The sequence below is a fragment of the Salvelinus fontinalis genome, chromosome 33, assembly GCF_029448725.1.
Source record: "Salvelinus fontinalis isolate EN_2023a chromosome 33, ASM2944872v1, whole genome shotgun sequence".
NCBI lineage: Eukaryota > Metazoa > Chordata > Actinopteri > Salmoniformes > Salmonidae > Salvelinus > Salvelinus fontinalis.
This window is the reverse complement of record NC_074697.1, coordinates 22,246,765-22,272,012: the sequence shown is the minus strand read 5'-3', so window position 1 is coordinate 22,272,012 and position 25,248 is coordinate 22,246,765. Positions and strand designations below refer to the sequence as shown.

The following is a 25,248-nucleotide window of genomic DNA, read 5'->3' as shown; positions in this document are numbered from 1 at the left end:
ATCTGCTTCACTACCAGGTCAGCACAGAGACTCAGGAGAACCAGAACCATCGTGAATGCTGTAGTATCTGGTTCCATCTGCTTCACTACCAGGGCAGCACAGAGACTCAGGAGAGCCAGAACCATCGTGAATGCTGTAGTATCTGGTTCCATCTGCTTCACTACCAGGGCAGCACAGAGACTCAGGAGAACCAGAACCATAGTGAATACAGTAGTATTTGTTCCATCTGCTTCACTACCAGGGCAGCACAGAGACTCAGGAGAGCCAGAACCATAGTGAATACAGTAGTATTTTGTTCCATCTGCTTCACTATCAGGTTAGCACAGAGACTCAGGAGAACCAGAACCATAGTGAATGCTGTAGTATCTGGCTCCATCTGCTTCACTACCAGGTCAGCACAGAGACTCAGGAGAACCAGAACCATTGTGAATTCTGTAGTATCTGGCTCCATCTGCTTCACTACCAGGTCAGCACAGAGACTCAGGAGAACCAGAACCATCGTGAATGCTGTAGTATCTGGTTCCATCTGCTTCACTACCAGGTCAGCACAGAGACTCAGGAGAACCAGAACCATCGTGAATGCTGTAGTATCTGGTTCCATCTGCTTCACTACCAGGTCAGCACAGAGACTCAGGAGAGCCAGAACCATCGTGAATACAGTAGTATTTTGTTCCATCTGCTTCACTAGCAGGGCAGCACAGAGACTCAGGAGAGCCAGAACCATCGTGAATGCTGTAGTATCTGGTTCCATCTGCTTCACTACCGGGTCAGCACAGAGACTCAGGAGAACCAGAACCATAGTGAATACAGTAGTATTTTGTTCCATCTGCTTCACTACCAGGGCAGCACAGAGACTCAGGAGAGCCAGAACCATAGTGAATACAGTAGTATTTTGTTCCATCTGCTTCACTACCAGGGCAGCACAGAGACTCAGGAGAGCCAGAACCATAGTGAATACAGTAGTATTTTGTTCCATCTGCTTCACTGGCTCCATTTGACAACCAATATGAGAGGAAAAATAAAATAATAATAAACTGTTCTCGTCCCATAATTGATATGTGAGAAGATTTTATTGTCCCATCAATAAGAGACAGAGTGAGAGATGGAGGCTGAAAGAGGGAGCAGGAGAGAAAGAGAGGGAGAGACAGACAGAGAGCAAGAGAAGCAGAACGAGAAAGAGACAGATTGAGAGAAACAGATACGAGGGACCAACAGAGAGAGATGACAGAGAAGGAGAAAGAAACGGAGAGAGATTGTGTTGTGTGTCGCGGGCGCGTCCGGTTGTGTTTGTGAGCACTGGCGCACAGAGCTGAAATTGGGATTTTGAGGCTGCCAATGTCTAACTTTGTTTTGGGGGCTAGCACTGCTGTATTCAGAATACTGATCTGGTTTCTCCTCCCTGCGCCACCCCTGCACCCTGCCCCAGGCTAGTGGGGTGCTACTCAGCCATTCACAGCAGGCCGGGTGGGAGAGGAGAAGAAGGGGAAGGGACAAGGTGCTTTTCCCCAGGATGCCAGGGTTTGGATACCCAGCTATTCATCACACTCATTTAGCTCTCTCAGCGCTCTCACACTCTCTATTTCTCTCTCTCTAAGAACAAATAATGATAGAAAAAATGTAGTTTTAATTTTGTAAAGCTGCTGTGGGGAGAGGTGGAAAAAGTATTGTTATCGATCAATAATGACAAACCTCTTGGCATTGACAACTTAGATGGAAAGCTACTGGGGATGGTAGCTGACTCTATAGCCACTCCTGTCTGTCATATCTTAAATCTGAACCGGGAGGAAAGTCTTTGTCTTCAGGCCTGGAGGGAAGCCAAAGTCATTCCACTACCCAAGACTGGTAAAGTGGCTTTTACTGGTTCTAACAGCCAACCTATCAGCTTGCTGCCAGCTCTTGGCAAACTGTTGGGGAAATGTTTTGACCAAATACAATGCAATTTCTCTGTAAACAAATTAACTACAGACTTTCGGCATGCTTTTAGAGGAGGGCACTCTACATGTACTTCACTGACACAAATCACTGATGATTTGTTGAAAGAAATTGATAATAAGAAGATTGTGGGAGCTGTACTGTTAGATTTCCATGCAGCCTTTAATATTATTAACCATAAACTGTTGTTGAGAACTTATGTGTTATGGCTTTTAAACCTCTGCCATATTGTGGATTCAGAGCTACACTACATGACCAAGTGTGTGGACACCTGTTTGTCAAACATCTCATTCCAAAATCAGGTGCATTAACATGGAGTTGGTCCCCCCCCCCCCTTTACTGCTATAACAGCCTCCACTTCTGGGAAGGCTTTTCACTAGATGTTGGAACATTGCTGTGGGGACTTGCTTCTATTCAGCCACAAGAGCATTAGTGAGGTTGGGCACTGAAGTTGCGCGATTAGGCCTGGCTCGCAGTTGGCGTTCCAATTCATCCTAAAGGTGTTCGATGGGGTTGAGGTTAGGGCTCTGTGCAGGCCAGTCAAGTTCTTCCACATCGATCTCGACACACCATGTCTGTATGGACCTAGCTTTGTGCACAGGGGCTTAGTCGTGCTGAAACAGGAAAAGGCCTTCCCCAAACTGTTTCCACGAAGTTGGAAGCACAGAATCATCTAGAATGTCATTGTATGGTGTAGCATTAAGTTTTCCCCTTACTGGAACTAAGGGGCCTAGGTGAACCATGAAAAATGCCCCAGACCATTATTCATCCTCTACCAAACTTTACAGTTGGCATTATGCATTGGGGATGGTAGCGTATTCCTGACATCCACCAAACGTGATTCATCACTCCAAAGACTGCATTTCCACTGAGACCAATGGTGGCAAACGTTACACCACTCCAGCCGACGCTTGGCATTGCGCATGGTGATTTTAGGCTTGTGTGCGGTTGTTCCGCCATGGTAACCCATTTCAAGAAGCTCCCGATTTAACAGTTCTTGTGCTGAATTTGCTTCCAAAGGCAGTTTGGAACTCGGTAGTGAGTGTTGCAACTGAGGACAGGCGATTTTTACGCGTTACGCACTTCAGCACTCGGTGGTCCCGTTCTGTGAGCTTGTGTGGCCTACCACTTCGCGGCTGAGCCGTTGTTGTTCCTAAAAGTTTCCCGTTCACAATAGCAGCACTTACAGTTGACCGAGGCAGCTCTAGCAGGGCAGAAATTTGACTAACTGACTTGTTGGAATTGTAGTATCCTATGACGGTGCCACGTTGAAAGTCACTGAGCTCTTCAGTAAGGCCATTCTACTGCCAATGTTTTGTCTATGGAGATTGCATGGCGTTGTGCTTGATTTTTATACACCTGTCAGCAACGGGTATGGCTGAAATAGTCAAATCCACTCATTTTGAAGGGGTGTGTGTGTGTATATATAGTGTTTTTCTTTAGTGGAAGCTTCTCTGTCAAACATGTAAAGTGTGGTATACCGCAGGGAAGTTCTCTAAGCCCGCTACTCTTTTCTATTTTCACCAATGACCTGCCATTGGCATTAAACAGCCTGTGTGTCCATGTATGCTTATGATTCCAACCTATACCCATCAACAACCACAGTTAATGAAGCCACTGAAACCCTTAACAAGGAGTTGCAGTCAGTTTTGAAATGGGTGGTTAGTAATAAACTGGCGTTGAACATCTCTAAAACTAAGAGCATTGTATTTGGTACAAATCATTCCCTAAGTTCTAGACCTCAGCTGAAACTGGTGATGAATGATGTAGTTGTTGAGCAAGTTGAGGAGACTAAATTGCTTGTTGTTACCATAGATTATAAACTGTCATGGTCAAAACATATTGATTCAGTGGTTGTAAAGATGGATAGAGGTCTGTCCGCAATGAAGAGATGCTCTGCTTTTTTGACACCACACTCCACAAAGCAAGTCCTGCAGGCTCTAGTTTGATCTTATCTTGATTATTGTCCAGTCACATGCTCAAGTGCTACAAAGAAGGACCTAGTTAAGTAGCATCTGGCCCAAACAGTGGCATGTTGTGGTCTTTATTGTAATCAGAGGGAAAATATCAATACTATGCATGCCAGTCTCTCCTGGCTAAGAGTTGAGGAACGACTGACTTATTCTTGTTTTTATAAGAAACATTGTGTTGGAAATTGCAAATTGTTTGCATAGTCAACTTACACACAGCACTGAAACGCACATTTACCACACCAGACATGCCACCAGGGGTCTTTTCACAGTCCCCAGGTCCAGAACAAATTCAAGGAAACGTGCAGTATTATACAGAGCCATGATTGAATGGAACTCCCTTCCATCTTGTATAGAGCAAGTGAACAGAAAACCTGGTTTCAAAAAACAAATAAAGCAACACCTCACGGCACAATGCCTCTCCCCCATGTGACCTACTTGTTGTGTGTATGTACTGACATGTACAGTGCATTCAGAAAGTTTTCAGACTCTTTGTCTTTTTCCAAATTTGTGACTGACCAGCTCAAATCTGTCTTAAGTAGAAGAATTTCAAATTTTATTTTTTACATTGGATAAAAGTAGAGACTCAGAGCTACAAAATGGTATATCATACACTACGATGGGAAAGTAATTATGCTTTGAAAGTTGATCAACTTGTAAACTACTAAACAGTGAATAGTGTTGTAAAGATTAAGACTAAAAGTGGTAGTAGCCTACAATAAAGGAACAATTCCAGGTAAACATAGTGTCCAGATCAGTTTTTTTTTATAAACATTAGACACTTATCCAGACGCACTTGTCTAAATTGATGGGTCATGTGAAATAAATGCTATAACCCACAGCCAGTGGTGGAAAAAGTACTAAATTGTCATAGAGTACAAGTATAAATCATTTCAAATTCCTTATATTAAACCAGACAGCACAATTCTTTATTTTTTTATATTTTTGATTGACGATAGCCAGGTGCACACTCCAATACTCAGACATAATTTACAAACGAAGCATTTGTGTTCAGTGAGTCTGCCAGATCAGAGGCAGTAGGGATGACCGGGGATGTTCTCTTGATAAGTGTGTGAATTGGACAATTTTCCTGTCAAAATGTAACAAGAACTTTTGGGTGTCAATGAAAATGTATTGAGTAACAAAGTACATTATATTCTTTGCCTATGTAGTGAAGTAAAAGTAGACAAAAACCTGAGTTGAAACCTGAGTGATGTGCACATGTGCAGTACATAAACAGATGCATGCGCCATATATTTATGTGGTGGACACTTGATACAGTCACGATATTGTTGTGGTATGTCACAAAATCATGTTACGACCACACATATCAATATTCATTAAATACAGTTGAAGTCGGAAGTTTACATATACCTTAGCCAAATACATTTAAACTCAGTTTGAAAAAATTCTTGACATTTAATCCTAGTAAAAACTCCCTGTCTTAGGTCAGTTAGGATCACCACATTATTTTAAGAATGTGAAATGTCAGAATAATAGTAGAGAGAATGCTTTTATTTATTTCATCACATTCCCAATGGGTCAGAAGTTTACATACACTCAATTAGTATTTGGTAGCATTACCTTTAAATTGTTTAACTTGGGTCAAACGTTTCGGATAGCCTTCCACAAGCTTCCCACAATAAATTGGGTGAATTTTGGCCCATTCCTCCTGACAGAGCTGTAACTGAGTCAGGTTTGTAGGACTCCTTGCTCGCACACGCTTTTTCAGTTCTGCCCACAAATGTTCTATGGGATTGAGGTCAGGGCTTTGTGATGGTCACTCCAATACCTTGACTTGATGTCCTTAAGCCATTTTGCCACTACTTTGGAAGTATGCTTGGGGTCATTGTCCATTTGGAAGACCCCTTTAACTTCTTGACTGATGTCTTGAGATGTTGCTTTAATATATCCACATAATTTTCCCTCATGATGCCATCTATTTTGTGAAGTGCACCAGTCCCTCCTGCAGCAGAGCACCCCCACAACATGATTCTGCCACCCATGTGCTTCACGGTTGGGATGGTGTTCTTCGGGCTTGCAAGCCTCCCCCTTTTTCCTCCAAACATTGTTTAACTTTAAATTAAACAATGTTGGTCATTGGTCATTATGGCCAAACAGTTCTATTTTTGTTTCATCAGACCAGAGGACATTTCTCCAAAAAGTATGATCTTTGTCCCCATGTGCAGTTGCAAACCGTAGTCTTGCTTTTTTATGGTGGTTTTGGAGCAGTGGCTTCTTCCTTGCTGAGCGGTCTTTCAGGTTATGTCGATATAGGACTTGATTTACTGTGAATATAGATACTTTTGTACCGGTTTCCTCCCGCATCTTCACAAGGTCCTTTGCTGTTGTTCTGGGATTGATTTGCACTTTTCGAGTCAAAGTACGTTCATCTCTAACGTGTCTCCTTCCTGAGCGTTATGACGGCTGCGTGGTCCCATGGTGTTTAGACCTGGGGCGGCAGGGTAGCCTAGTGGTTAGAGCGTTGGACTAGTAACCGAAAGGTTGCAAGTTCAAATCCCCGAGCTGACAAGGTACAAATCTGTCGTTCTGCCCCTGAACAGTGTCATGACGTTGGCCTGGGGGTAGGTTTATGACAGTCATAAATACCTCTTTCCCCCGTTCCTCTCCCTACTCTACTGATGTGACATTAGAAAGCCCTTGTGGTTAACATAGAGATTCTGGGAACATCAGAAGTTGGGGGGAAATGAACTATATTCTGGTAATCCGACCAACTGAACATATGCAGTGGTACTTAAGGTATATTATGTCAGTTCGGTTGCCCTCTGACACATTCTCATCAATGATACAATGACATAAATTCTACTGTGGAAAGTCTAAACATCAGAGGTATCGGATTCACATGGAATTGTTGTTTAATTCAAATGTTTGAATATGAAATTATTTGTGAAGAGATTAAATGTAATTTTAGCTTCCAAATGAGAGATTTGGGTTTTCATAAGTTTAGGGCTCTGCTCAACCAGTGGCCCGCCCCTATGAAGAGACATTGGTTATAAACTTTTCAGACACACCCCTCTCCCTTCACTATATAAGCCATTGACGAAGATTTAACCTTCTGTTCCGAGGATATGAGGGTGACGATCCCATGTCAGAATGGTTCAGGTAATAACTACAGAACTAAGCCAACATCAGCATGAGCTTTGGTTGTGAATGGTATGAACTTTGAACTCGTATTCACTACAGAAGTGATACCTCCTAGCCGTTGAGTTAGCAACAGCTGCTACAAACGCAGGTTAGGAAGGACAGTCAGGGTATCCCGTCTACTACACAACGACGTTACTACAACGTATCCAGTGACCACCAGATCCATTCTTCAGAGGACTCGGTTTGGCAACACGGTCTTCCATCTACCACCAACCTACTGAAGCGCAGCTCAGAGTAAATATTTATTGCATTTTCCTTTTCCAAATGGGCGGTAATTTAGAATGCATAAGATACTGTATTTACGATAGCACAGCTTCGCCTCTGTTCCAGTCTCCCGCTCTTTCACTAAAACCCAGCCCCCTTTCCTTTGTCTAACAAGCTGTCATATCTGTTCCGCCCGCTAGGGACGTTTTGCTTTATGACGGCAATTTGTAATCAAGTTATGATTTAATTGTTTATGTGTGATTCTGTGTGATTAGTTATGTATTTAGTAAATAAATAATTAAACCCAATTTTGTATTGCTGATTCAACTTGTTAGCCAGGGTTCGTGAAGATAACCAAGGATTTACAACTTTCAGATGAGACTGAATAAGATGACGATTAATGTTGACTGCTATTGATGTAAAATATTACTAAATCTTTAAGAGTTTATTCGGAAGATAACAGCTCTATAAATATTATTTCGTGGTGTCCCTCCTCTCTAGTTAATTACATTTACATGATTAGTTCAATCAGGTGATATTAATTACGGATAAATTATTTTATAGAATAGCATGTCATAGCAATTAATCCGGCATAGCCAAAGACACGACAACAGGCAGTTAACCCACTGTTCCTAGGCCGTCATTGAAATTAAGAGTTTGTTTTTAACTGACTTGCCTAGTTAAATAAAAAATGTTAAATGTAAGTCGCTCTGGATAAGAGCGTCTGCTAAATGACTTAAATGTTAAAATTGACATCATTTATCAGAAGCGTCTAAAGTCATGACATCATTTTCTGGAATTTTCCAAGCTGTTTAAAGGTACAGTTAACTTAGTGTATCTAAACTTCTGACCCACTGGAATTGTGATACAGTGAATGATAAGTCAAATAATCTGTCTGTAAACAATTGTTGGAAAAATTACTTATGCACAAAGTAGATGTCCTAACCGACTTGCCAAAACTATAGTTTTTTAAATAGAAATTTGTGGAATGGTTTAAAAACGTGTTTTAATGACTCCAACCTAAGTGTATGTAAACTTCCGAATTCAACTGTATCAATATTTTGCTGAGTAGATGATCTCTACAGAAGGTGTAAACGGTACAGCCAAATGGTTACTTGCATTGTAGCAATATCAGAAATAGATGGTGTAAATATAAATAACATATACAGTATGTACAAGAACAATAACGATATCAGTGATAGACAAGATAGTTATTTGCATGCAATCAGGGGTAGTGGCTGAGCAGCAGGGTAGAAAAATAATAGTAACAGCAACGTATGGCGTGTGTGTTAGGAGAGAGTCATGTGAATAGAAGCACTGCAGATAGTGCTGATGACTGGTCCGTCCAAACCACACATGAACAAGGGAATCTATATTCGGAGAGCCTGTTTCTGTCCTGCCCTTGACTTTGGTGCAGGACATGTGATGTCCATAACCTCTTTGTCGCAAAACTCCCTGATCTTGTCAAAAAGATAGTTTGTCTAGCTGTGTCAAGTCCAGGTGGTGCTTTTACAGGCAGACCATCTATGGGAGGAAGGGTGCGCAGCAGCTGAAACCTGGTCCCGACAGTCCGAATGCTCCTTGGCGATACCAGGCACCAGAGCATCGAAGCTGTAAAACAGGAAATAACAAAAATCAGAAGACATTACAGCCCTGCACAACATCAATTCACCTCCCAAGTTTGGATAAGAATAACCTCACACAATGAAAATGATTTATTACATTTACATTTTTTACATTTTAGTCATTTAGCAGACGCTCTTATCCAGAGCGACTTACAGTAGAGTGCATACATTTTATTACATTTTTTACATTTCATTACATTTTACATACTGAGACAAGGATATCCCTACCGGCCAAACCCTCCCTAACCCGTACGACGCTATGCCAATTGTGCGTCGCCCCACGGACCTCCCGGTTGCGGCCGGCTGCGACAGAGCCTGGGCGCGAACCCAGCCCAGCCTGGGCGCGAACCCAGAGACTCTGGTGGCGCAGCTAGCACTGCAATGCAGTGCCCTAGACCACTGTGCCACCCGGGAGGCGTCAACAGTGAATAGGATGCTGGGATGCTGGCCTTCTCGGTAGAGTTGCAAAGAAAAAGCCATATCTCCGACTGGCCAATAAAAATAAAAGATTAAGATGGGCAAAATATCACAGACACTGGGCAGGGGAACTCTGCCTAGCAGACCAGCATCCCGGAGTCGCCTCTTCACTGTTGACGTTGAGACTGGTGTTTTGCGGGTACTATTTAATGAAGCTGCCAGTTGAGGACTTGTGAGGCATCTGTTTCTCAAACTAGACACTCTAATGTACTTGTCCTCTTGCTCAGTTGTGCACCGGGGCCACCCACTCCTCTTTCTATTCTGGTTAGGGCCAGTTTGCGCTGTTCTGTGAAGGGAGTAGTACACAGCGTTGTACGAGATCTTCAGTTTCTTGGCAATTTCTTGCATGGAATAGCCTTAATTTCTCAGAACAAGAATAGACTGATGAGGTTTCAGAAGAAAGGTCTTTGTTTCTGGCCATTTTGAGCCTGTAATCGAACCCACAAATGCTGATGCTCCAGATACTCAACTAGTCTAAAGGACAGTTTTATTGCTTCTTTAATCAGGACAACAGTTTTCAGATGTGCTAACATAATTGCAAAATGCTTTTCTAATGATCAATAAGCCTTTTAAAATTATAAACTTGGATTAGCTAACACAAAGTGCCATTGGAACACAGGAGGGATGATTGCTGATAATGGGCCTCTGTACGCCTATGTAGATATTCCATAAAAAATCTGCCGTTTCCAGCTACGATAGTCATTTACAACATTAACAATGTCTATACTGTATTTCTGAGCAATTTGATGTTATTTTAATGGACAAAAACATTTGCTTTTCTTTCATAAACATGGACATTTCTAAGTGACCCCAAACTTTTGAATGGTAGTGTAGGTACAGGATATACTGTACTTTTGATTATATGTATTCAGAGTGTATAGTAACGCGAGTGTGTGTGTGTAGATCTCCACAGAGGAGTCTTCCTTCAGTTCCACCCCTACCCCCTCCATGAAGCCACTGAAGCCGGCCCTGAAGAGACCCTCTGTGGTGGACCGCCCTCCTGATATACACATGCCCACAAGTAAGAACAAACACGCACACCCTCGGTCAGACCTTAACCCCCTAGAGTCGATTGATGCACTGGTAACAAGTAACATAATTTAAAAATCCCCATTTTAAAATCTGTCAGTTTAAGCTAGAGATATTGGCTGCGTCTCAATCCCGCTTCCGCATCTGCGGTGAAAGGTGACAGAGCAGTGTTTGTCACACCATGAGACATCCCGAAAATCTGTCTTCTCACAAAAACGTCTGTAGCTTCCGAACGGTTTGACCTACAAACTATTATGACCACTATATTGAAAGAGGAGACTCTCACAAACACAATATGGTATCTGCTCTATGACCCCCCCCCCCCCCCCCCTTCCAAGTGTCAGGGTACTCGTCTGAAGTCGGTACAGTTGATGTGCCAACTTCTGTTTGTAGCTGTTTTGGATACAAACTAATGTGACCCCACTGTGGAAAGGATGGTGTTCTCCGTTTTGCTTTACGACAAGGGTCACAAGACTTGTCTGAAGGTAACCGGCACCAGTTTAAATTTTTTTATGGAAGGATGAAGGTAATGTTGTGCCTACCCAAAAAAGGGGTTAAATATGTGTTTAAAAGAAATAATACTAATAATTCCTGAGCGTTCTTATATCTCCTAGATATAGGAAAAACCCTTCAAAACCTTGTTTCTTATGATTTATTTTTTGACCATTTTTTGTTGCCATTTATGAATGTGTTATTCAGTGCGTTTCTCTGAGCTTTTGTAGTAATGTCTAAATTCAATATTTTATCAAATAATTGTAGTTATTTTTCTACCTAAAATTCTAAATCAAATCGCTAAATGATCCATCCCTTCCATAAAACAGCTTAGACTTTAAAGAATGATTAAACAACTAAGTTATTTTTTATTTACTTAGAGCTACTTCAATAGTCTCTCTCTCTCCCTTTCTCAGGTCCACAGGACCACTCTGGCAACACCTTAAAGAATCTCTTCTGTGTCAACCCTGAGACAGAAGGCCTGGAGGTGAGACACCTGTTTTAATACACACACCCTTACTTCCTACACACTCTTCCGATTCTCTCCTCCAAGCTCAGAATCTCCCAACTCTCTCCTACACATAACCCCTTCCTGCCCAGTCCTGCTCTCCACTTTCTCTGAGTGACACCACCAACTCATGCCCCCTCAGCACCACTTGGGTTGGGAGACTTGAGTGTCTGTTTCTTAGAGTGGTGGGGTGAGCGTTTGCCCCACTTTGCAGAGGCGTTGTGTTAATGTTGTTCTTGTCTTTGGCTGCTGGAAGAACAACAATGTCCACATCAACATAAAGGGCACACCATCGAGCTCTGCGTCTCCTGAGTTTAGGAGGCCACCCAAGCGCGTCAGGATATCCGTTGTGGTAAGAATGCTGGGAATGCCCCAGGAAACTGCCCAGCAACTGGTCAGCCATCCAATCAACCATTCGCCATCCGCTGCAGGGCTAATCCATGCCGAGGGACTGTGATCTGTACCATCGAGCTAAATGTGTTGAACGCCCTCCTCCCTGTCTGTGAACCATTACTGACCTCTGACCCCTAGTCCTCTTCTTATTGGCTGTTAGGTAGGTTCAACTCTGACCTCATTGTCAGAATGCAAACTGATTGGTCAAGAGGTCAGTCGGAGTCATGAGAATTCGAACACCTCTCTAGCTATGACACCCAAAAAGACTACAATCCATGTCTATGGTCCAAATGTGGTCTTTCCCCGGTCAGGGTGGTGTGGTTAAGTTGTGGTCAACTTAAGGGATGTGGCGGTTCAACCAAAGCATGCTGTCACGCTGTCCATCATCAGCCATTTCATTAGAGGCATCCAATCAGTGACCTTCTACTGGTTCGTGGGTTTGGCCTGTAGCGCATCAGTCCACCCCTCCACAGAACCAAACCCCTCCCACGTTTTCATCTGCTGTAGTTGTTCATACCATTTGTCATGAGGACAAGAGATATCCTGGGGATAGAGGAAAGGGGGTGAGGTTTGGATTGGGAAGGGAGCGGAGCGAGGTGGTAATTTGTGACATGTGTGTGGTCCCTTGTGGCTCAGTTGGTACAGCATGATGCTTGCACCGCCAGGGTTGTGTGTTTGATTCCTGGGGACACCCATACGTAAAATGTATGCACACATTACTGAAGGTAACTTTGGATAAAAGCGTCCCCTAAATGGCATATTCTTATATGACATGTTTATAGAGGACAGCAGAAATCAGAGATGTATCCTGTTGGTAAGACAGGCAGTTATTGTCCTCCTGTTCAATGACAAAGCAATTACACTGACAACCACTAAGGATTCCATGATACTGTGGAATTACCAACGCTGCTACTTTCTAACAGTGATGCATGTCCTTCAATGAAACAACTGCCCAATTCTGAGTTAACAATGATGTATACAACACCATGATCAAATTCAGCATGTACACCCCGACAAAATATAAAATGGCAATTGTTTTATTCATAAATAGTCAAGGGAAATATAAATAGTTCAAAGTTATGTCATTAAACATTGGTTTTATCTCATATCCATAGGCTACATGTGTAAGGGCTGTCGCTCTCCTCATCCTCGGACGAGGAGAGGAGAGAAGGATCATCAGACCAAAATGCAGCATTAGGGATATAAGCCATCTTTTATTTAACACGACGATGGCAACACGAAAAAACAAAACACTTTCAAAAATACAAAACAAGAAAACGACGTAGACGAAACCTGAACATAAACTTACATAACTAAACGTAACACTTACGGACAGGAAACAGACTACATCGAAACGAAACGAACAACCGAACAGTCCCGTATGGTGCAAGACATAACACAGATACGGAAGACATCACCCACAAACAAACAGTGAGAACACCCTACCTAAATATGACTCTTAATTAGAGGAGAACGCAAAACACCTGCCTCTAATTAAGAGCCATACCAGGCAACCAAAACCAACATAGAAACAGATAACATAGACTGCCCACCCAAAACACATGCCCTGACCATAAACACATACAAAAACAACATAAAACAGGTCAGGACCGTTACAGAACCCCCCCCCCCTCAAGGTGCGAACGCCGGGCGCACCAGCACAAAGTCCAGGGGAGGGTCTGGGTGGGCAGTTGACCACGGTGGTGGCTCAGGCTCTGGACGCTGTCCCCACACCACCATAGTCACTCCCCGCTTCTGTCTTCCCCTTCCAATGACCACCCTAAAACTAACATCCCCTAAATGAACGGCCAGCACCGGGACAAGGGGCAGCACCGGGACAAGGGGCAGCACCGGGACAAGGGGCAGCACCGGGACAAGGGGCAGCACCGGGACAAGGGGCAGCACCGGGACAAGGGGCAGCACCGGGACAAGGGGCAGCACCGGGACAAGGGGCAGCACCGGGACAAGGGGCAGCACCGGGACAAGGGGCAGCACCGGGACAAGGGGCAGGTCCCGGCTGAGATACTCTGGCAGATCCCGGCTGAGGGACTCTGGCAGGTCCCGGCTGAGGGACTCTGGCAGGTCCCGGCTGAGGGACTCTGGCAGGTCCCGGCTGAGGGACTCTGGCAGGTCCCGGCTGAGGGACTCTGGCAGGTCCCGGCTGAGGGACTCTGGCAGGTCCCGGCTGAGGGACTCTGGCTGGTCCCGGCTGGACGGCTCTGGCTGGTCCCGGCAGGACGGCTCTGGCTGGTCATGGCAGGACGGCTCTGGCTGGTCATGGCAGGACGGCTCTGGCTGGTCATGGCAGGACGGCTCTGGCTGGTCATGGCAGGACGGCTCTGGCTGGTCATGGCAGGACGGCTCTGGCTGGTCATGGCAGGACGGCTCTGGCTGGTCATGGCAGGACGGCTCTGGCTGGTCATGGCAGGACGGCTCTGTAGGGAGGAGAAGGAGAGACAGCCTGGTGCGTGGTCTAGGCACTGGCTGCGCTGGAGAGGAGGAAACAGCAGGAGAGAGAACCCGGAGAGACAGCCTGGTACGGGGGGCTGCCACCGGAGGACTGGTACATGGAGGTGGCACCGGGTCTACCGGACCGTGAAGGAGGACACGTGCTCTTGAGCACCGAGCCTCCCCAACCCTACCAGGTTGAATGGTCCCCGTAGCCCTGCCAGTGCGGCGAGGTGGAATAGCCCGCACTGGGCTATGCAGGCGAACCGGGGACACCACCTGTAAGGCTGGTGCCATGTATGCCGGCCCGAGGAGACGTACTGGAGGCCAGATACGTTGGGCCGGCTTCATGACATCCGGCTCGATGCCCAACCTAGCCCTCCCAGTGCGGCAAGGTGGAATAGCCCGCACTGGGCTAAGCACGCGTACTGGGGATACCGTGCGCTTTACCGCATAACACGGTGTCTTACCAGTACGACGCCTTCTACCTCCACGGTAAGCACGGGGAGTTGGCTCGGGTATCCTACCCGGCTTTGCCACACTCCTCGTGTGCCCCCCCCCCCAAGAAATTTTTGGGTCTGACTCACGGGCTCCCAACCGCGTCGCCGCGCTGCCTCCTCATACCAGCGCCTCTCAGCCTTCGCTGCTTCCAACTCCTCCTTGGGACGGCGATATTCCCCTGGCTGAGCCCAAGGTCCTCTACCGTCCAGGATCTCCTCCCAAGTCCAGGAGTCCTTATTGCTCTGTTGAGCACTCCCTTGCCGCTTGGTCCTAGTTTGGTGGGTGATTCTGTAAGGGCTGTCGCTCTCCTCATCCTCGGACGAGGAGAGGAGAGAAGGATCATCAGACCAAAATGCAGCATTAGGGAAATAAGCCATCTTTTAAGCCACGACGATGGCAACACGAAAAAACAAAACACTTTCAAAAATACAAAACAAGAAAACGACGTAGACGAAACCTGAACATAAACTTACATAACTAAACGTAACACTTACGGACAGGAAACAGACTACATCGAAACGAAACGAACAACCGAACAGTCCCGTATGGTGCAAGACATAACACAGATACGGAAGACATCACCCACAAACAAACAGTGAGAACACCCTACCTAAATATGACTCTTAATTAGAGGAGAACGCAAAACACCTGCCTCTAATTAAGAGCCATACCAGGCAACCAAAACCAACATAGAAACAGATAACATAGACTGCCCACCCAAAACACATGCCCTGACCATAAACACATACAAAAACAACATAAAACAGGTCAGGACCGTTACAGAACCCCCCCCCTCAAGGTGCGAACGCCGGGCGCACCAGCACAAAGTCCAGGGGAGGGTCTGGGTGGGCAGTTGACCACGGTGGTGGCTCAGGCTCTGGACGCTGTCCCCACACCACCATAGTCACTCCCCGCTTCTGTCTTCCCCTTCCAATGACCACCCTAAAACTAACATCCCCTAAATGAACGGCCAGCACCGGGAGAAGGGGCAGCACCGGGACAAGGGGCAGCACCGGGACAAGGGGCAGCACCGGGACAAGGGGCAGCACCGGGACAAGGGGCAGCACCGGGATAAGGGGCAGCACCGGGACAAGGGGCAGGTCCCGGCTGAGATACTCTGGCAGATCCCGGCTGAGGGACTCTGGCAGGTCCCGGCTGAGGGACTCTGGCAGGTCCCGGCTGAGGGACTCTGGCAGGTCCCGGCTGAGGGACTCTGGCAGGTCCCGGCTGAGGGACTCTGGCAGGTCCCGGCTGAGGGACTCTGGCAGGTCCCGGCTGAGGGACTCTGGCTGGTCCCGGCTGGACGGCTCTGGCTGGTCATGGCAGGACGGCTCTGGCTGGTCATGGCAGGACGGCTCTGGCTGGTCATGGCAGGACGGCTCTGGCTGGTCATGGCAGGACGGCTCTGGCTGGTCATGGCAGGACGGCTCTGTAGGGAGGAGAAGGAGAGACAGCCTGGTGCGTGGTCTAGGCACTGGCTGCGCTGGAGAGGAGGAAACAGCAGGAGAGAGAACCCGGAGAGACAGCCTGGTACGGGGGGCTGCCACCGGAGGACTGGTACATGGAGGTGGCACCGGGTCTACCGGACCGTGAAGGAGGACACGTGCTCTTGAGCACCGAGCCTCCCCAACCCTACCAGGTTGAATGGTCCCCGTAGCCCTGCCAGTGCGGCGAGGTGGAATAGCCCGCACTGGGCTATGCAGGCGAACCGGGGACACCACCTGTAAGGCTGGTGCCATGTACGCCGGCCCGAGGAGACGTACTGGAGGCCAGATACGTTGGGCCGGCTTCATGACATCCGGCTCGATGCCCAACCTAGCCCTCCCAGTGCGGCAAGGTGGAATAGCCCGCACTGGGCTAAGCACGCGTACTGGGGATACCGTGCGCTTTACCGCATAACACGGTGTCTTACCAGTACGACGCCTTCTACCTCCACGGTAAGCACGGGGAGTTGGCTCGTGTATCCTACCCGGCTTTGCCACACTCCTCGTGTGCCCCCCCCCAAGAAATTTTTGGGTCTGACTCACGGGCTCCCAACCGCGTCGCCGCGCTGCCTCCTCATACCAGCGCCTCTCAGCCTTCGCTGCTTCCAACTCCTCCTTGGGACGGCGATATTCCCCTGGCTGAGCCCAAGGTCCTCTACCGTCCAGGATCTCCTCCCAAGTCCAGGAGTCCTTATTGCTCTGTTGAGCACTCCCTTGCCGCTTGGTCCTAGTTTGGTGGGTGATTCTGTAAGGGCTGTCGCTCTCCTCATCCTCGGACGAGGAGAGGAGAGAAGGATCATCAGACCAAAATGCAGCATTAGGGAAATAAGCCATCTTTTAAGCCACGACGATGGCAACACGAAAAAACAAAACACTTTCAAAAATACAAAACAAGAAAACGACGTAGACGAAACCTGAACATAAACTTACATAACTAAACGTAACACTTACGGACAGGAAAAAGACTACATCGAAACGAAACGAACAACCGAACAGTCCCGTATGGTGCAAGACATAACACAGATACGGAAGACATCACCCACAAACAAACAGTGAGAACACCCTACCTAAATATGACTCTTAATTAGAGGAGAACGCAAAACACCTGCCTCTAATTAAGAGCCATACCAGGCAACCAAAACCAACATAGAAACAGATAACATAGACTGCCCACCCAAAACACATGCCCTGACCATAAACACATACAAAAACAACATAAAACAGGTCAGGACCGTTACAACATGTATGACTCATCCATATGTCATAAAAGCTCAATTTAACCTTGAACCTTTTGATTGCTGTCCTCTTGATCACGTGGGTATCATTCACTAGAAACCACCACCCAGCTTAGTTATTTTGTTGTCTACATTACACACACACACACATTTAGAAAAGTAGAGTATTTTTACGATAGAAAAAAGTTACTTTTGATAGAGATCTGTTCTAGACTGTGTGTATTATTAGTAATTCCTGATGTGCCTAAACCTAATAGTACAGTATTGATGCCTTGACTGTTTTGGTGAGCTGCAATATAATGGCGCCGGAAGGGATGGCTTCCGTTTTACGGGCTCCTAAACAATTGTGCTGTTTGTTTTTTTGATTTTTTTGTACATAATGTTGCTGCTACCGTCTCTTATGACCGAAAAAAGCTTCTGGACATCAGAACAGCGATAACTCACCTCAAACTGGATGAAGAATTTTGAGTCCAACTCAAAGGTTATACTGCTTTGTCAAGACAAGGTCCAAATCCCCGTCATCAGTTTGAAAAGATTGAGGGAAAGGGGGTGTAAGAATTCACCAACAAGTAGGTAAACCACCACTTCCCTCCGTATTATTGGCCAACGTGAAGTCATTGGAAAACAAACTGGGCAATTAAGATTATCCTACCAAACGGGACATTAAAAACTGTAATATCTTATGTTTCACCGAGACGTGGCTGAACGACAACACAAATAATATAGAGCTGGCTGGCTTCTCCGTTCATTGGCAGGACAGATCACCTATGTCTGGTAAGACATGGGGTGGGGGTGTGTCTATTTGTCAATACCTGCTGGTGTGCGATGTCTAATATTAAAGAAGTCCACACTGTCTACCAAGTGTTCTCATCTATATTATTTGTAGCCGTCTATTTACTACCACAAACCGATGCTGGCACTAAGACCGCACTCAACGAGCTGTATAAAGCCATAAGCAAACAAGAAAATGCTCATCCAGAAGCGGTGCTCCTAGTGGCCGGGGACTTTAATGCAGGCAAACTTACATCCATTTTACCTAATTTCTACCAGCATGTCACAGGTACAACCAGGGGGGGTGCTCTAGACCACATTTACTCCACACTCACAGATGCATACAAAGCTCTCCCTCGCCCTCCACTTGGCAAATCTGACCATAATTCTATCCTACTGATTCCTGCTTACAATCAAAAACTAAAGCAGGAAGTACCAGTGACTCGCTCAATACGGAAGTAGTCAGATGACGCGGATGCTATGCAACAGGACTGTTTTGCTAGCACAGACTGGAATATGTCCCAGATTAATCCAATGGCTTTGAGGAAGACACCACTTCAGTCACCGGCTTCATCAATAAGTGCATCGATGACATCATCCCCACAGTGACCGTATGTACATTTCCCAACCAGAACCCATGGATTACAGACAACATCCGCCCCGAGCTAAAGGCTAGAGTTTGCGTGACACTAATCCGGACAATTATAAGAAATCCCACTATGCCCTCAGACGAACCATCAAATAGGCAATGCGTCAATACAGGACTAAGATTGAATCCTACTACACCGGCTCTAACACTCGCCGGCTGTGGCAGGGTTTGAACATTTGTACGGACTACAAAGGGAAGCACAGCCGTGAGCTGCCCAGTGATGCGAGCCTTCCAGACGGGCTAAATGCCTTTTTATGTTTGCTTCGAGGCCAGCAACACTGAAGCAATGTGAGCAAGACCTTTAAACAGGTCAACAGTCACAAAGCTGCGGGGCCTGACGGATTACCAGGATGTGTACTCAATGCATGCGCGGATCAACTGTCAAGTGTCTTCACTGACATTTTCAACCTCTCCCTGACCGAGTCTGTAATACCGACAAACAGACCACCATAGTCCCTGTGCCCAAGAAAGCAAAAGTAAACTGCCTAAATGATTACCGCCCTGTAACACTCATGCTTTGAAAGGCTGTTCATGGCTTACGTCAACACCGTCATGCCGGAAACTCTAGACCCACTCCAATTCGCATACCGCCCCAACAGATACACAGATGTCTCAATCGCAAACCACACTGTCATTTCCCACCTGGACAAAAGGAACACCTATGTGAGAATGCTGTTCATTGACTACAGTTCAGCATTCAACACCATAGTGCCCACAAAGCTCTTCACGAAGCTAAGGACCCTGCGACTGAACACCTCCCTCTGCAACTGGATCCTGGACTTCCTGACAGGCCGCCCCCAGGTGGTAAGGGTAGGCAACAACACATCTGCCACGCTGATCCTAAACACTGGGGCCGGGGTACGTGCTTTGTCCATTCCTGTACTCCCTGTTCACACACAACTGCATGGTCAAGCACGACTCTAACGCCATCATTAAATTTTCTGACGACACAACAGTGGTAGGCCTGATCTCCGACAACGATTAAACAGCCTATAGGGAGGAGATCAGAGACCTGGAAGTGTGGTGCCAGGGCAACAACCTCTCCCTAAACGTGAGCAAGACAAAGGAGCTGATCGTGTACTATAAGAAAAGGAGGGCTGAACAGGCCCCCATTTTAACATCGACGGGGCTGAAATGGAGTGGGTCGAGAGTTTCAAGTTCCTTGGTGTCCACATCACCAACGAACTATCATGGTCCAAAAACACCAAGACAGTTGTGAAGAGGGCACGACAGCACCTTTTCTCCCTCAGGAGACTGAATAGATTTGGCATGGTTCCCCAGATCCTCAAAGTTCTACAGCTGCACCATCGAGAGCATCCTGACTGGTTGCATCATCGGGCATCTGATCGTAAGAAGCTACAGAGGGTAGTGCGTATGGCCCAGTACATCACTGGGGCCAAGCTTCCTGACATCCAGGACCTATATACTAGGTGGTATATAAAACAATTGTCAGACTCCAGTCACCCAAGTCCTAGACTGTTCTCTCTGCTAACACACGACAGGCGGGCCTGGCTCCTTAACAGCTTCTATCCCCAAGCCATAAGATTGCTGAACAATTAATCAAATGGCCACCCGAACTATTTACATTGACCCCCCCCCCCCCTTTCACTGCTGCTATTCACTGTTTATTATCTATGCGTAGTCACTTTACAAATTACTTCGACTAACCTGTGCCCCCGCACATTGACGCGGTACCAGTACACCTTGTATATAGCCTCGTTATTGTTAAGTAGTTTTCTTGTGTTACTGTTTTGATTATTTTTTTTTTTTTTCACTTTAGTTTATTTAGTAAATCTTTTCTTATCTCTATTTCTTGAACAGCATTGTTGGTTAAGGGCTTGTAAGTAAGCATTGTAAGGGCTACACCTGTTGTATTTGGCGCATGTGACAAATACAATTTGATTTGAAGTTAAATAGAGGTATATTAGTCATAATAAATCCTTGATGTTTGTGTTTTGTGCTAGGGTGTTCTTAGTGTTGATTCTAGTTATTAGTATTCCAGAGGGAGTGCGTGTGTATTCAGAATCCATTTGTCCACAGAGGCCCTAAACATAAATTATGAACAAACAAATGTATTAAAATATTTTCCCAAGACTTCTGTCTATACTACACCCCCGTATCTAAAATAAATCCATTTATTCTCTTTCTCCCCCTGAGCTGTAGTTCACCGCCTCCTTTTCCTCTCTCCAAATCACTAGTTTTCCCTCTTTCTCTACCGCTCTGCATCACTATTCTTCTTTCTTTCCCTCCTTTTCCTGCCTTCCCTGCTCCCTTCTTCCCACCTCCTCCTTCCTCTCGCTTCGGTCTACCTTCTTTCCTGCCTTCCCTCCCTCCCCTCCTTCCTACCGCTCTCTGTTTCCAGTGTGAAATATTGATGCAGGGTAAATTACATGAGTATTCCATCCCAGAGAAATGATGCTGGCCTTTCAGAGATCAGTGTTTTCTCATTATTTCTCCCCTCCTCTTGACGAGAGCAGACCAGACAATACATCACTGAGCGGCTGCCTTTAGAATCACACGTGGAATAGCGTTATCAGTTAGTGTGCCTGTTACATTCTTGGCTGGACCTGAATTGAAGCCTGTTGAGTAGTTTGATGTGTGGTTTGCAGTGGACCAACACTATGTGTCAAGACGCTGAGCGAAGGAGCAGAGGACTTAGATTAGATTAAGAGACAGACACACAGATGCAGAAAGATCAACCAATAGATAGATCAATAGGAAGGGAGAGAGGGAGATGTCACCTGTTAAATCCACTTCAAACAGTGTAGATGAAGGGAAGGAGACCGGTTCAAGAAGGATTTTTAAGCCTTGAGACAATTGAGACATGGATTGTGTATGTGTGTCATTGAGGGTGAATGGGCAAGACAAAAGATTTGTGCCTTTGAACAGGCTATGGTAGTAGGTGCCAGGCGCACCAGTTTGAGTGTTTCAAGTACTGCAACACTGCTGGGTTTTCACGCTGTTAAATAGAAAAATGCTATTGTTTCCTCTTTGCAATAAGGAATTGAGACCAAAAGCTCAAAGTTTCAAGTGTTTAATACCAAGGATGCCATCAGCTGAGTGCATCCATTTAGAAAGTTCACAACACATCTTATACTCTTCCCTCCTTTTAGTCACCACCATCTCGTAGGTGTCACCTCCCCAGCTATACATTTTATGACCCCAATGAGTTTCCCATATCTCCCCTGTGGAGTCAAATCAAATCAAATCAAATGTTATTTGTCACATGCGCCGAATACAACCTTACAGTCAAATGCTTACTTACAAGCCCCTAACCAACAATACAGTTAAGAAAAATACCCCCAAAAATAAAAGTAACAAATAATTAAAGAGCAGCAGTAAAATAACAATAGCGAGGCTATATACAGGGGGTACCGGTACAGAGTCAATGTGTGGGGTACCGGTTAGTCGAGGTAATTGAAGTAATATGTACATGTAGGTAGAGTTATTAAAGTGACTATGCATAGAAAATAAACAGAGAGTAGTAGCAGCAGCATAGAATGGTCCACTCTTTGTTTAGCTAGATGTCAGAATCACACCCTGTCCATCTTCATTGTCCAGGGCCTGACCCTGCTCTCTGATCATAGGAAATGTCCTCTTATCTGATTAGGCCAGCCTTTCTAAATGAGCATCCACACAGTTTCATGGCCTGAACTCCATTAATACTCACATGTTACATTTGAACAGAATCCATCAACGCTCAACAGTTTCCCATATGTACCAAGAATGGTCCACCACCCAAAGGACATCCAGCCAACTTAATAGAACTGTGGGAAGTGTTGGAGTCAACATGGGCCAGCATCCCTGTGGAATGCTTTTGACACCATGTATAGTCAGTCTATGCACTGACGAATTGAGGCTGTTCTGAGGGCAAAAGGGGTGCAACTCAATATTAGGAAGCTGTTCCTAATGTTTTGTGCACTGTGTATCTTGGCGGTATGTGTGATTGGGTAGTTGTGGTTATGTCAACATATTCCCTGCTGACCCGGACCTCAGGCTCTGATTGGCTTATTGACTATAGGATGTACAGGATAGAGGGAGAGATTGATCGCTTGGGGGAAAGGGTGGATGGAGCAAGGAGAGGAGGGATGCTGCGCTCTATGGAAGCTGCACAACAAGCAATACAGCTTCACACTCTGTCAGCACACTGCCTCTTACCCAGTCACTCACTGTGGAGGGCTGTACACGCACACACAGGCACGCGCGCTGTCTGTATCTCACTCAGACACACACTCATTCTTCCATACACACACACTTTCCTTGGTACACTCACATTCATACACCCACTCTTGCGTCTCCACATATCCACAAGGGCCCCTGCATATTTGCTCACCTAATAGACTAGATAATCTTCATACAACATACTTTACATGCACAGTCTCACCTGCTCTGTCTCTCTCCCCAAAACACACTGCAGGTGTTAACTGTTCTAAAATAAACAACTACATCTCTGTATTATACTGTTCTTTCTACACACACCGCACGGCAAGCGGTACCGGAGCGCCAAGTCTACAATCAAAAGGCTCCTTAACAGCTTCTACCACCAAGCCATAAGACTGCTGAACAATTATTAAAATGGCCAGCTGGACTATTTACATTGACCCCTGGATTATTTAAAAAATGTACACTGCTGCTACTCACTGTTTATTATCTATGAATAGTCCCTTTACAAATGACCTGGACTAACCTGTATCCCCGCACATTGACTCGGTACCGGTACCCCCTGTATACAGCCTCCACATTGACTCTGTACCGGTACCCCCTGTATATAGTCTCCACATTGACTCGGTACCAGTACCCCCTGTATACTGCCTCCACATTGACTCGGTACCGGTACCCCCTGTATATAGCCTCCACATTGACTCGGTACCGGTACCCCCTGTATACAGCCTCCACATTGACTCGGTACCGGTACCCCCTGTATACAGCCTCCACATTGACTCGGTACCGGTACCCCCTGTATATAGCCTCCACATTGACTCGGTACCGGTACCCCCTGTATACAGCCTCCACATTGACTCGGTACCGGTACCCCCTGCATACAGCCTCCACATTGACTCTGTACCGGTACCCCCTGTATATAGCCTCCACATTGACTCGGTACCGGTACCCCCTGTATACAGCCTCCACATTGACTCGGTACCGGTACCCCCTGTATATAGCCTCCACATTGACTCGGTACCGGTACCCCCTGTATACAGCCTCCACATTGACTCGGTACCGGTACCCCCTGTATATAGCCTCCACATTCACTCGGTACCGGTACCCCCTGTATACAGCCTCATTATTGTTATGTCATTTTCTTGTTACTTTTTGATTACATTTTTTATTTAGCAAATATTTTCTTAACTCTATTTCTTGAACTGTTGTTGGTTAAGGGCTTGTAAGTAAGCATTACACAGTAACGTCTACCTACACCTGTTGTATTCGGTGCATGTGACAAATAAAATGTGATTTGATTAGATAGACACACACCTCTTTCACCTGGTTTTGGAGAGGTGTACAGGTTTGTCAGTAGCACTTTATTTATTTTTTAACTTACATGGTAGTAACCAATGTGTTTAATTCTGCTAAATGTGTGCCAGAAAATTACCCATTGACCTCATGAGACTCTAGTAAATAGCAGGTCAAAACAGGTGGAAACAGGACTGGAAAATGCAGTGCTAGAGGACTGTCAGCCCAGTGTCAGTGGTGAGTGGAGATGGTGTTGTCAACTCTAGACACAGTTGACTTCTGGTTGCATAATTCTACAGTAAGGAGAGCACCTTGACCGGCTGGGCCTCACGGCAATCGTTGCCAGGGTTACAGGGAGATCAGCCACTACAGGCGGGTGGATAAAGAGCTCAGTGCTCCCATCACCCCCGGGGCCTGAGGCTGGTAGAGGGGTCAGGTGTAGATGTAGACAGAGATGGATAAGCGCAAGAACATACACACACTGCTATTCTCACCCTCATAAAGAAAACACACTCTTCCAGACAATACACACGTGTATTACTCTAAACCCACACATAAGCCCTATTCGCACAGGACTAGTATTACTAAAGAACAGGGATGTCAAACTCATTCCACGGAGGGCAGAGTGTTTGCGGGTGTTTGGTTTTTCCTTTCAGTTAAGACCTAGACAACCAGGTGAAGGGAGTTCCTTACTAATTACTGATCTTAATTCATCAATCAAGTACAAGGGTGGAGAGAAAACCCGCAGACACTCGGCCCACCGTGGAATGAGTTGTGCTACATCGGTTATGTAATTATTACCTCAGCTAGTCCGTTTTTCCAGTGGACAATTCGGACGGGATTAGTTTGGCCAAACTGCCCCTGTAATAATTTTTTTCCCTCATTCAAAGCTGACAGTTTTGACGGAAGCC

The 25,248-nt window shown here is 46.0% G+C and overlaps 1 protein-coding gene across 4 annotated transcripts in view; it reads left to right on the top strand.

The window, feature by feature from the left end:
- LOC129831823 (chloride channel protein 2-like) overlaps nucleotides 1-25,248 on the top strand; it is a 259,926-nt gene that overhangs the window by 207,976 nt on the left and 26,702 nt on the right. For 3 of the 4 annotated variants that reach the window (XM_055895309.1, XM_055895308.1, XM_055895307.1), the window contains 3 exons: nucleotides 10,277-10,394; nucleotides 11,311-11,381; nucleotides 11,659-11,754. In XM_055895309.1, coding sequence (XP_055751284.1) covers nucleotides 10,277-10,394; nucleotides 11,311-11,381; nucleotides 11,659-11,754 — 285 coding nt within the window. The remainder of the gene's footprint in view (nucleotides 1-10,276; nucleotides 10,395-11,310; nucleotides 11,382-11,658; nucleotides 11,755-25,248) is intronic. The other variant, XM_055895310.1, reaches the window with a different exon arrangement.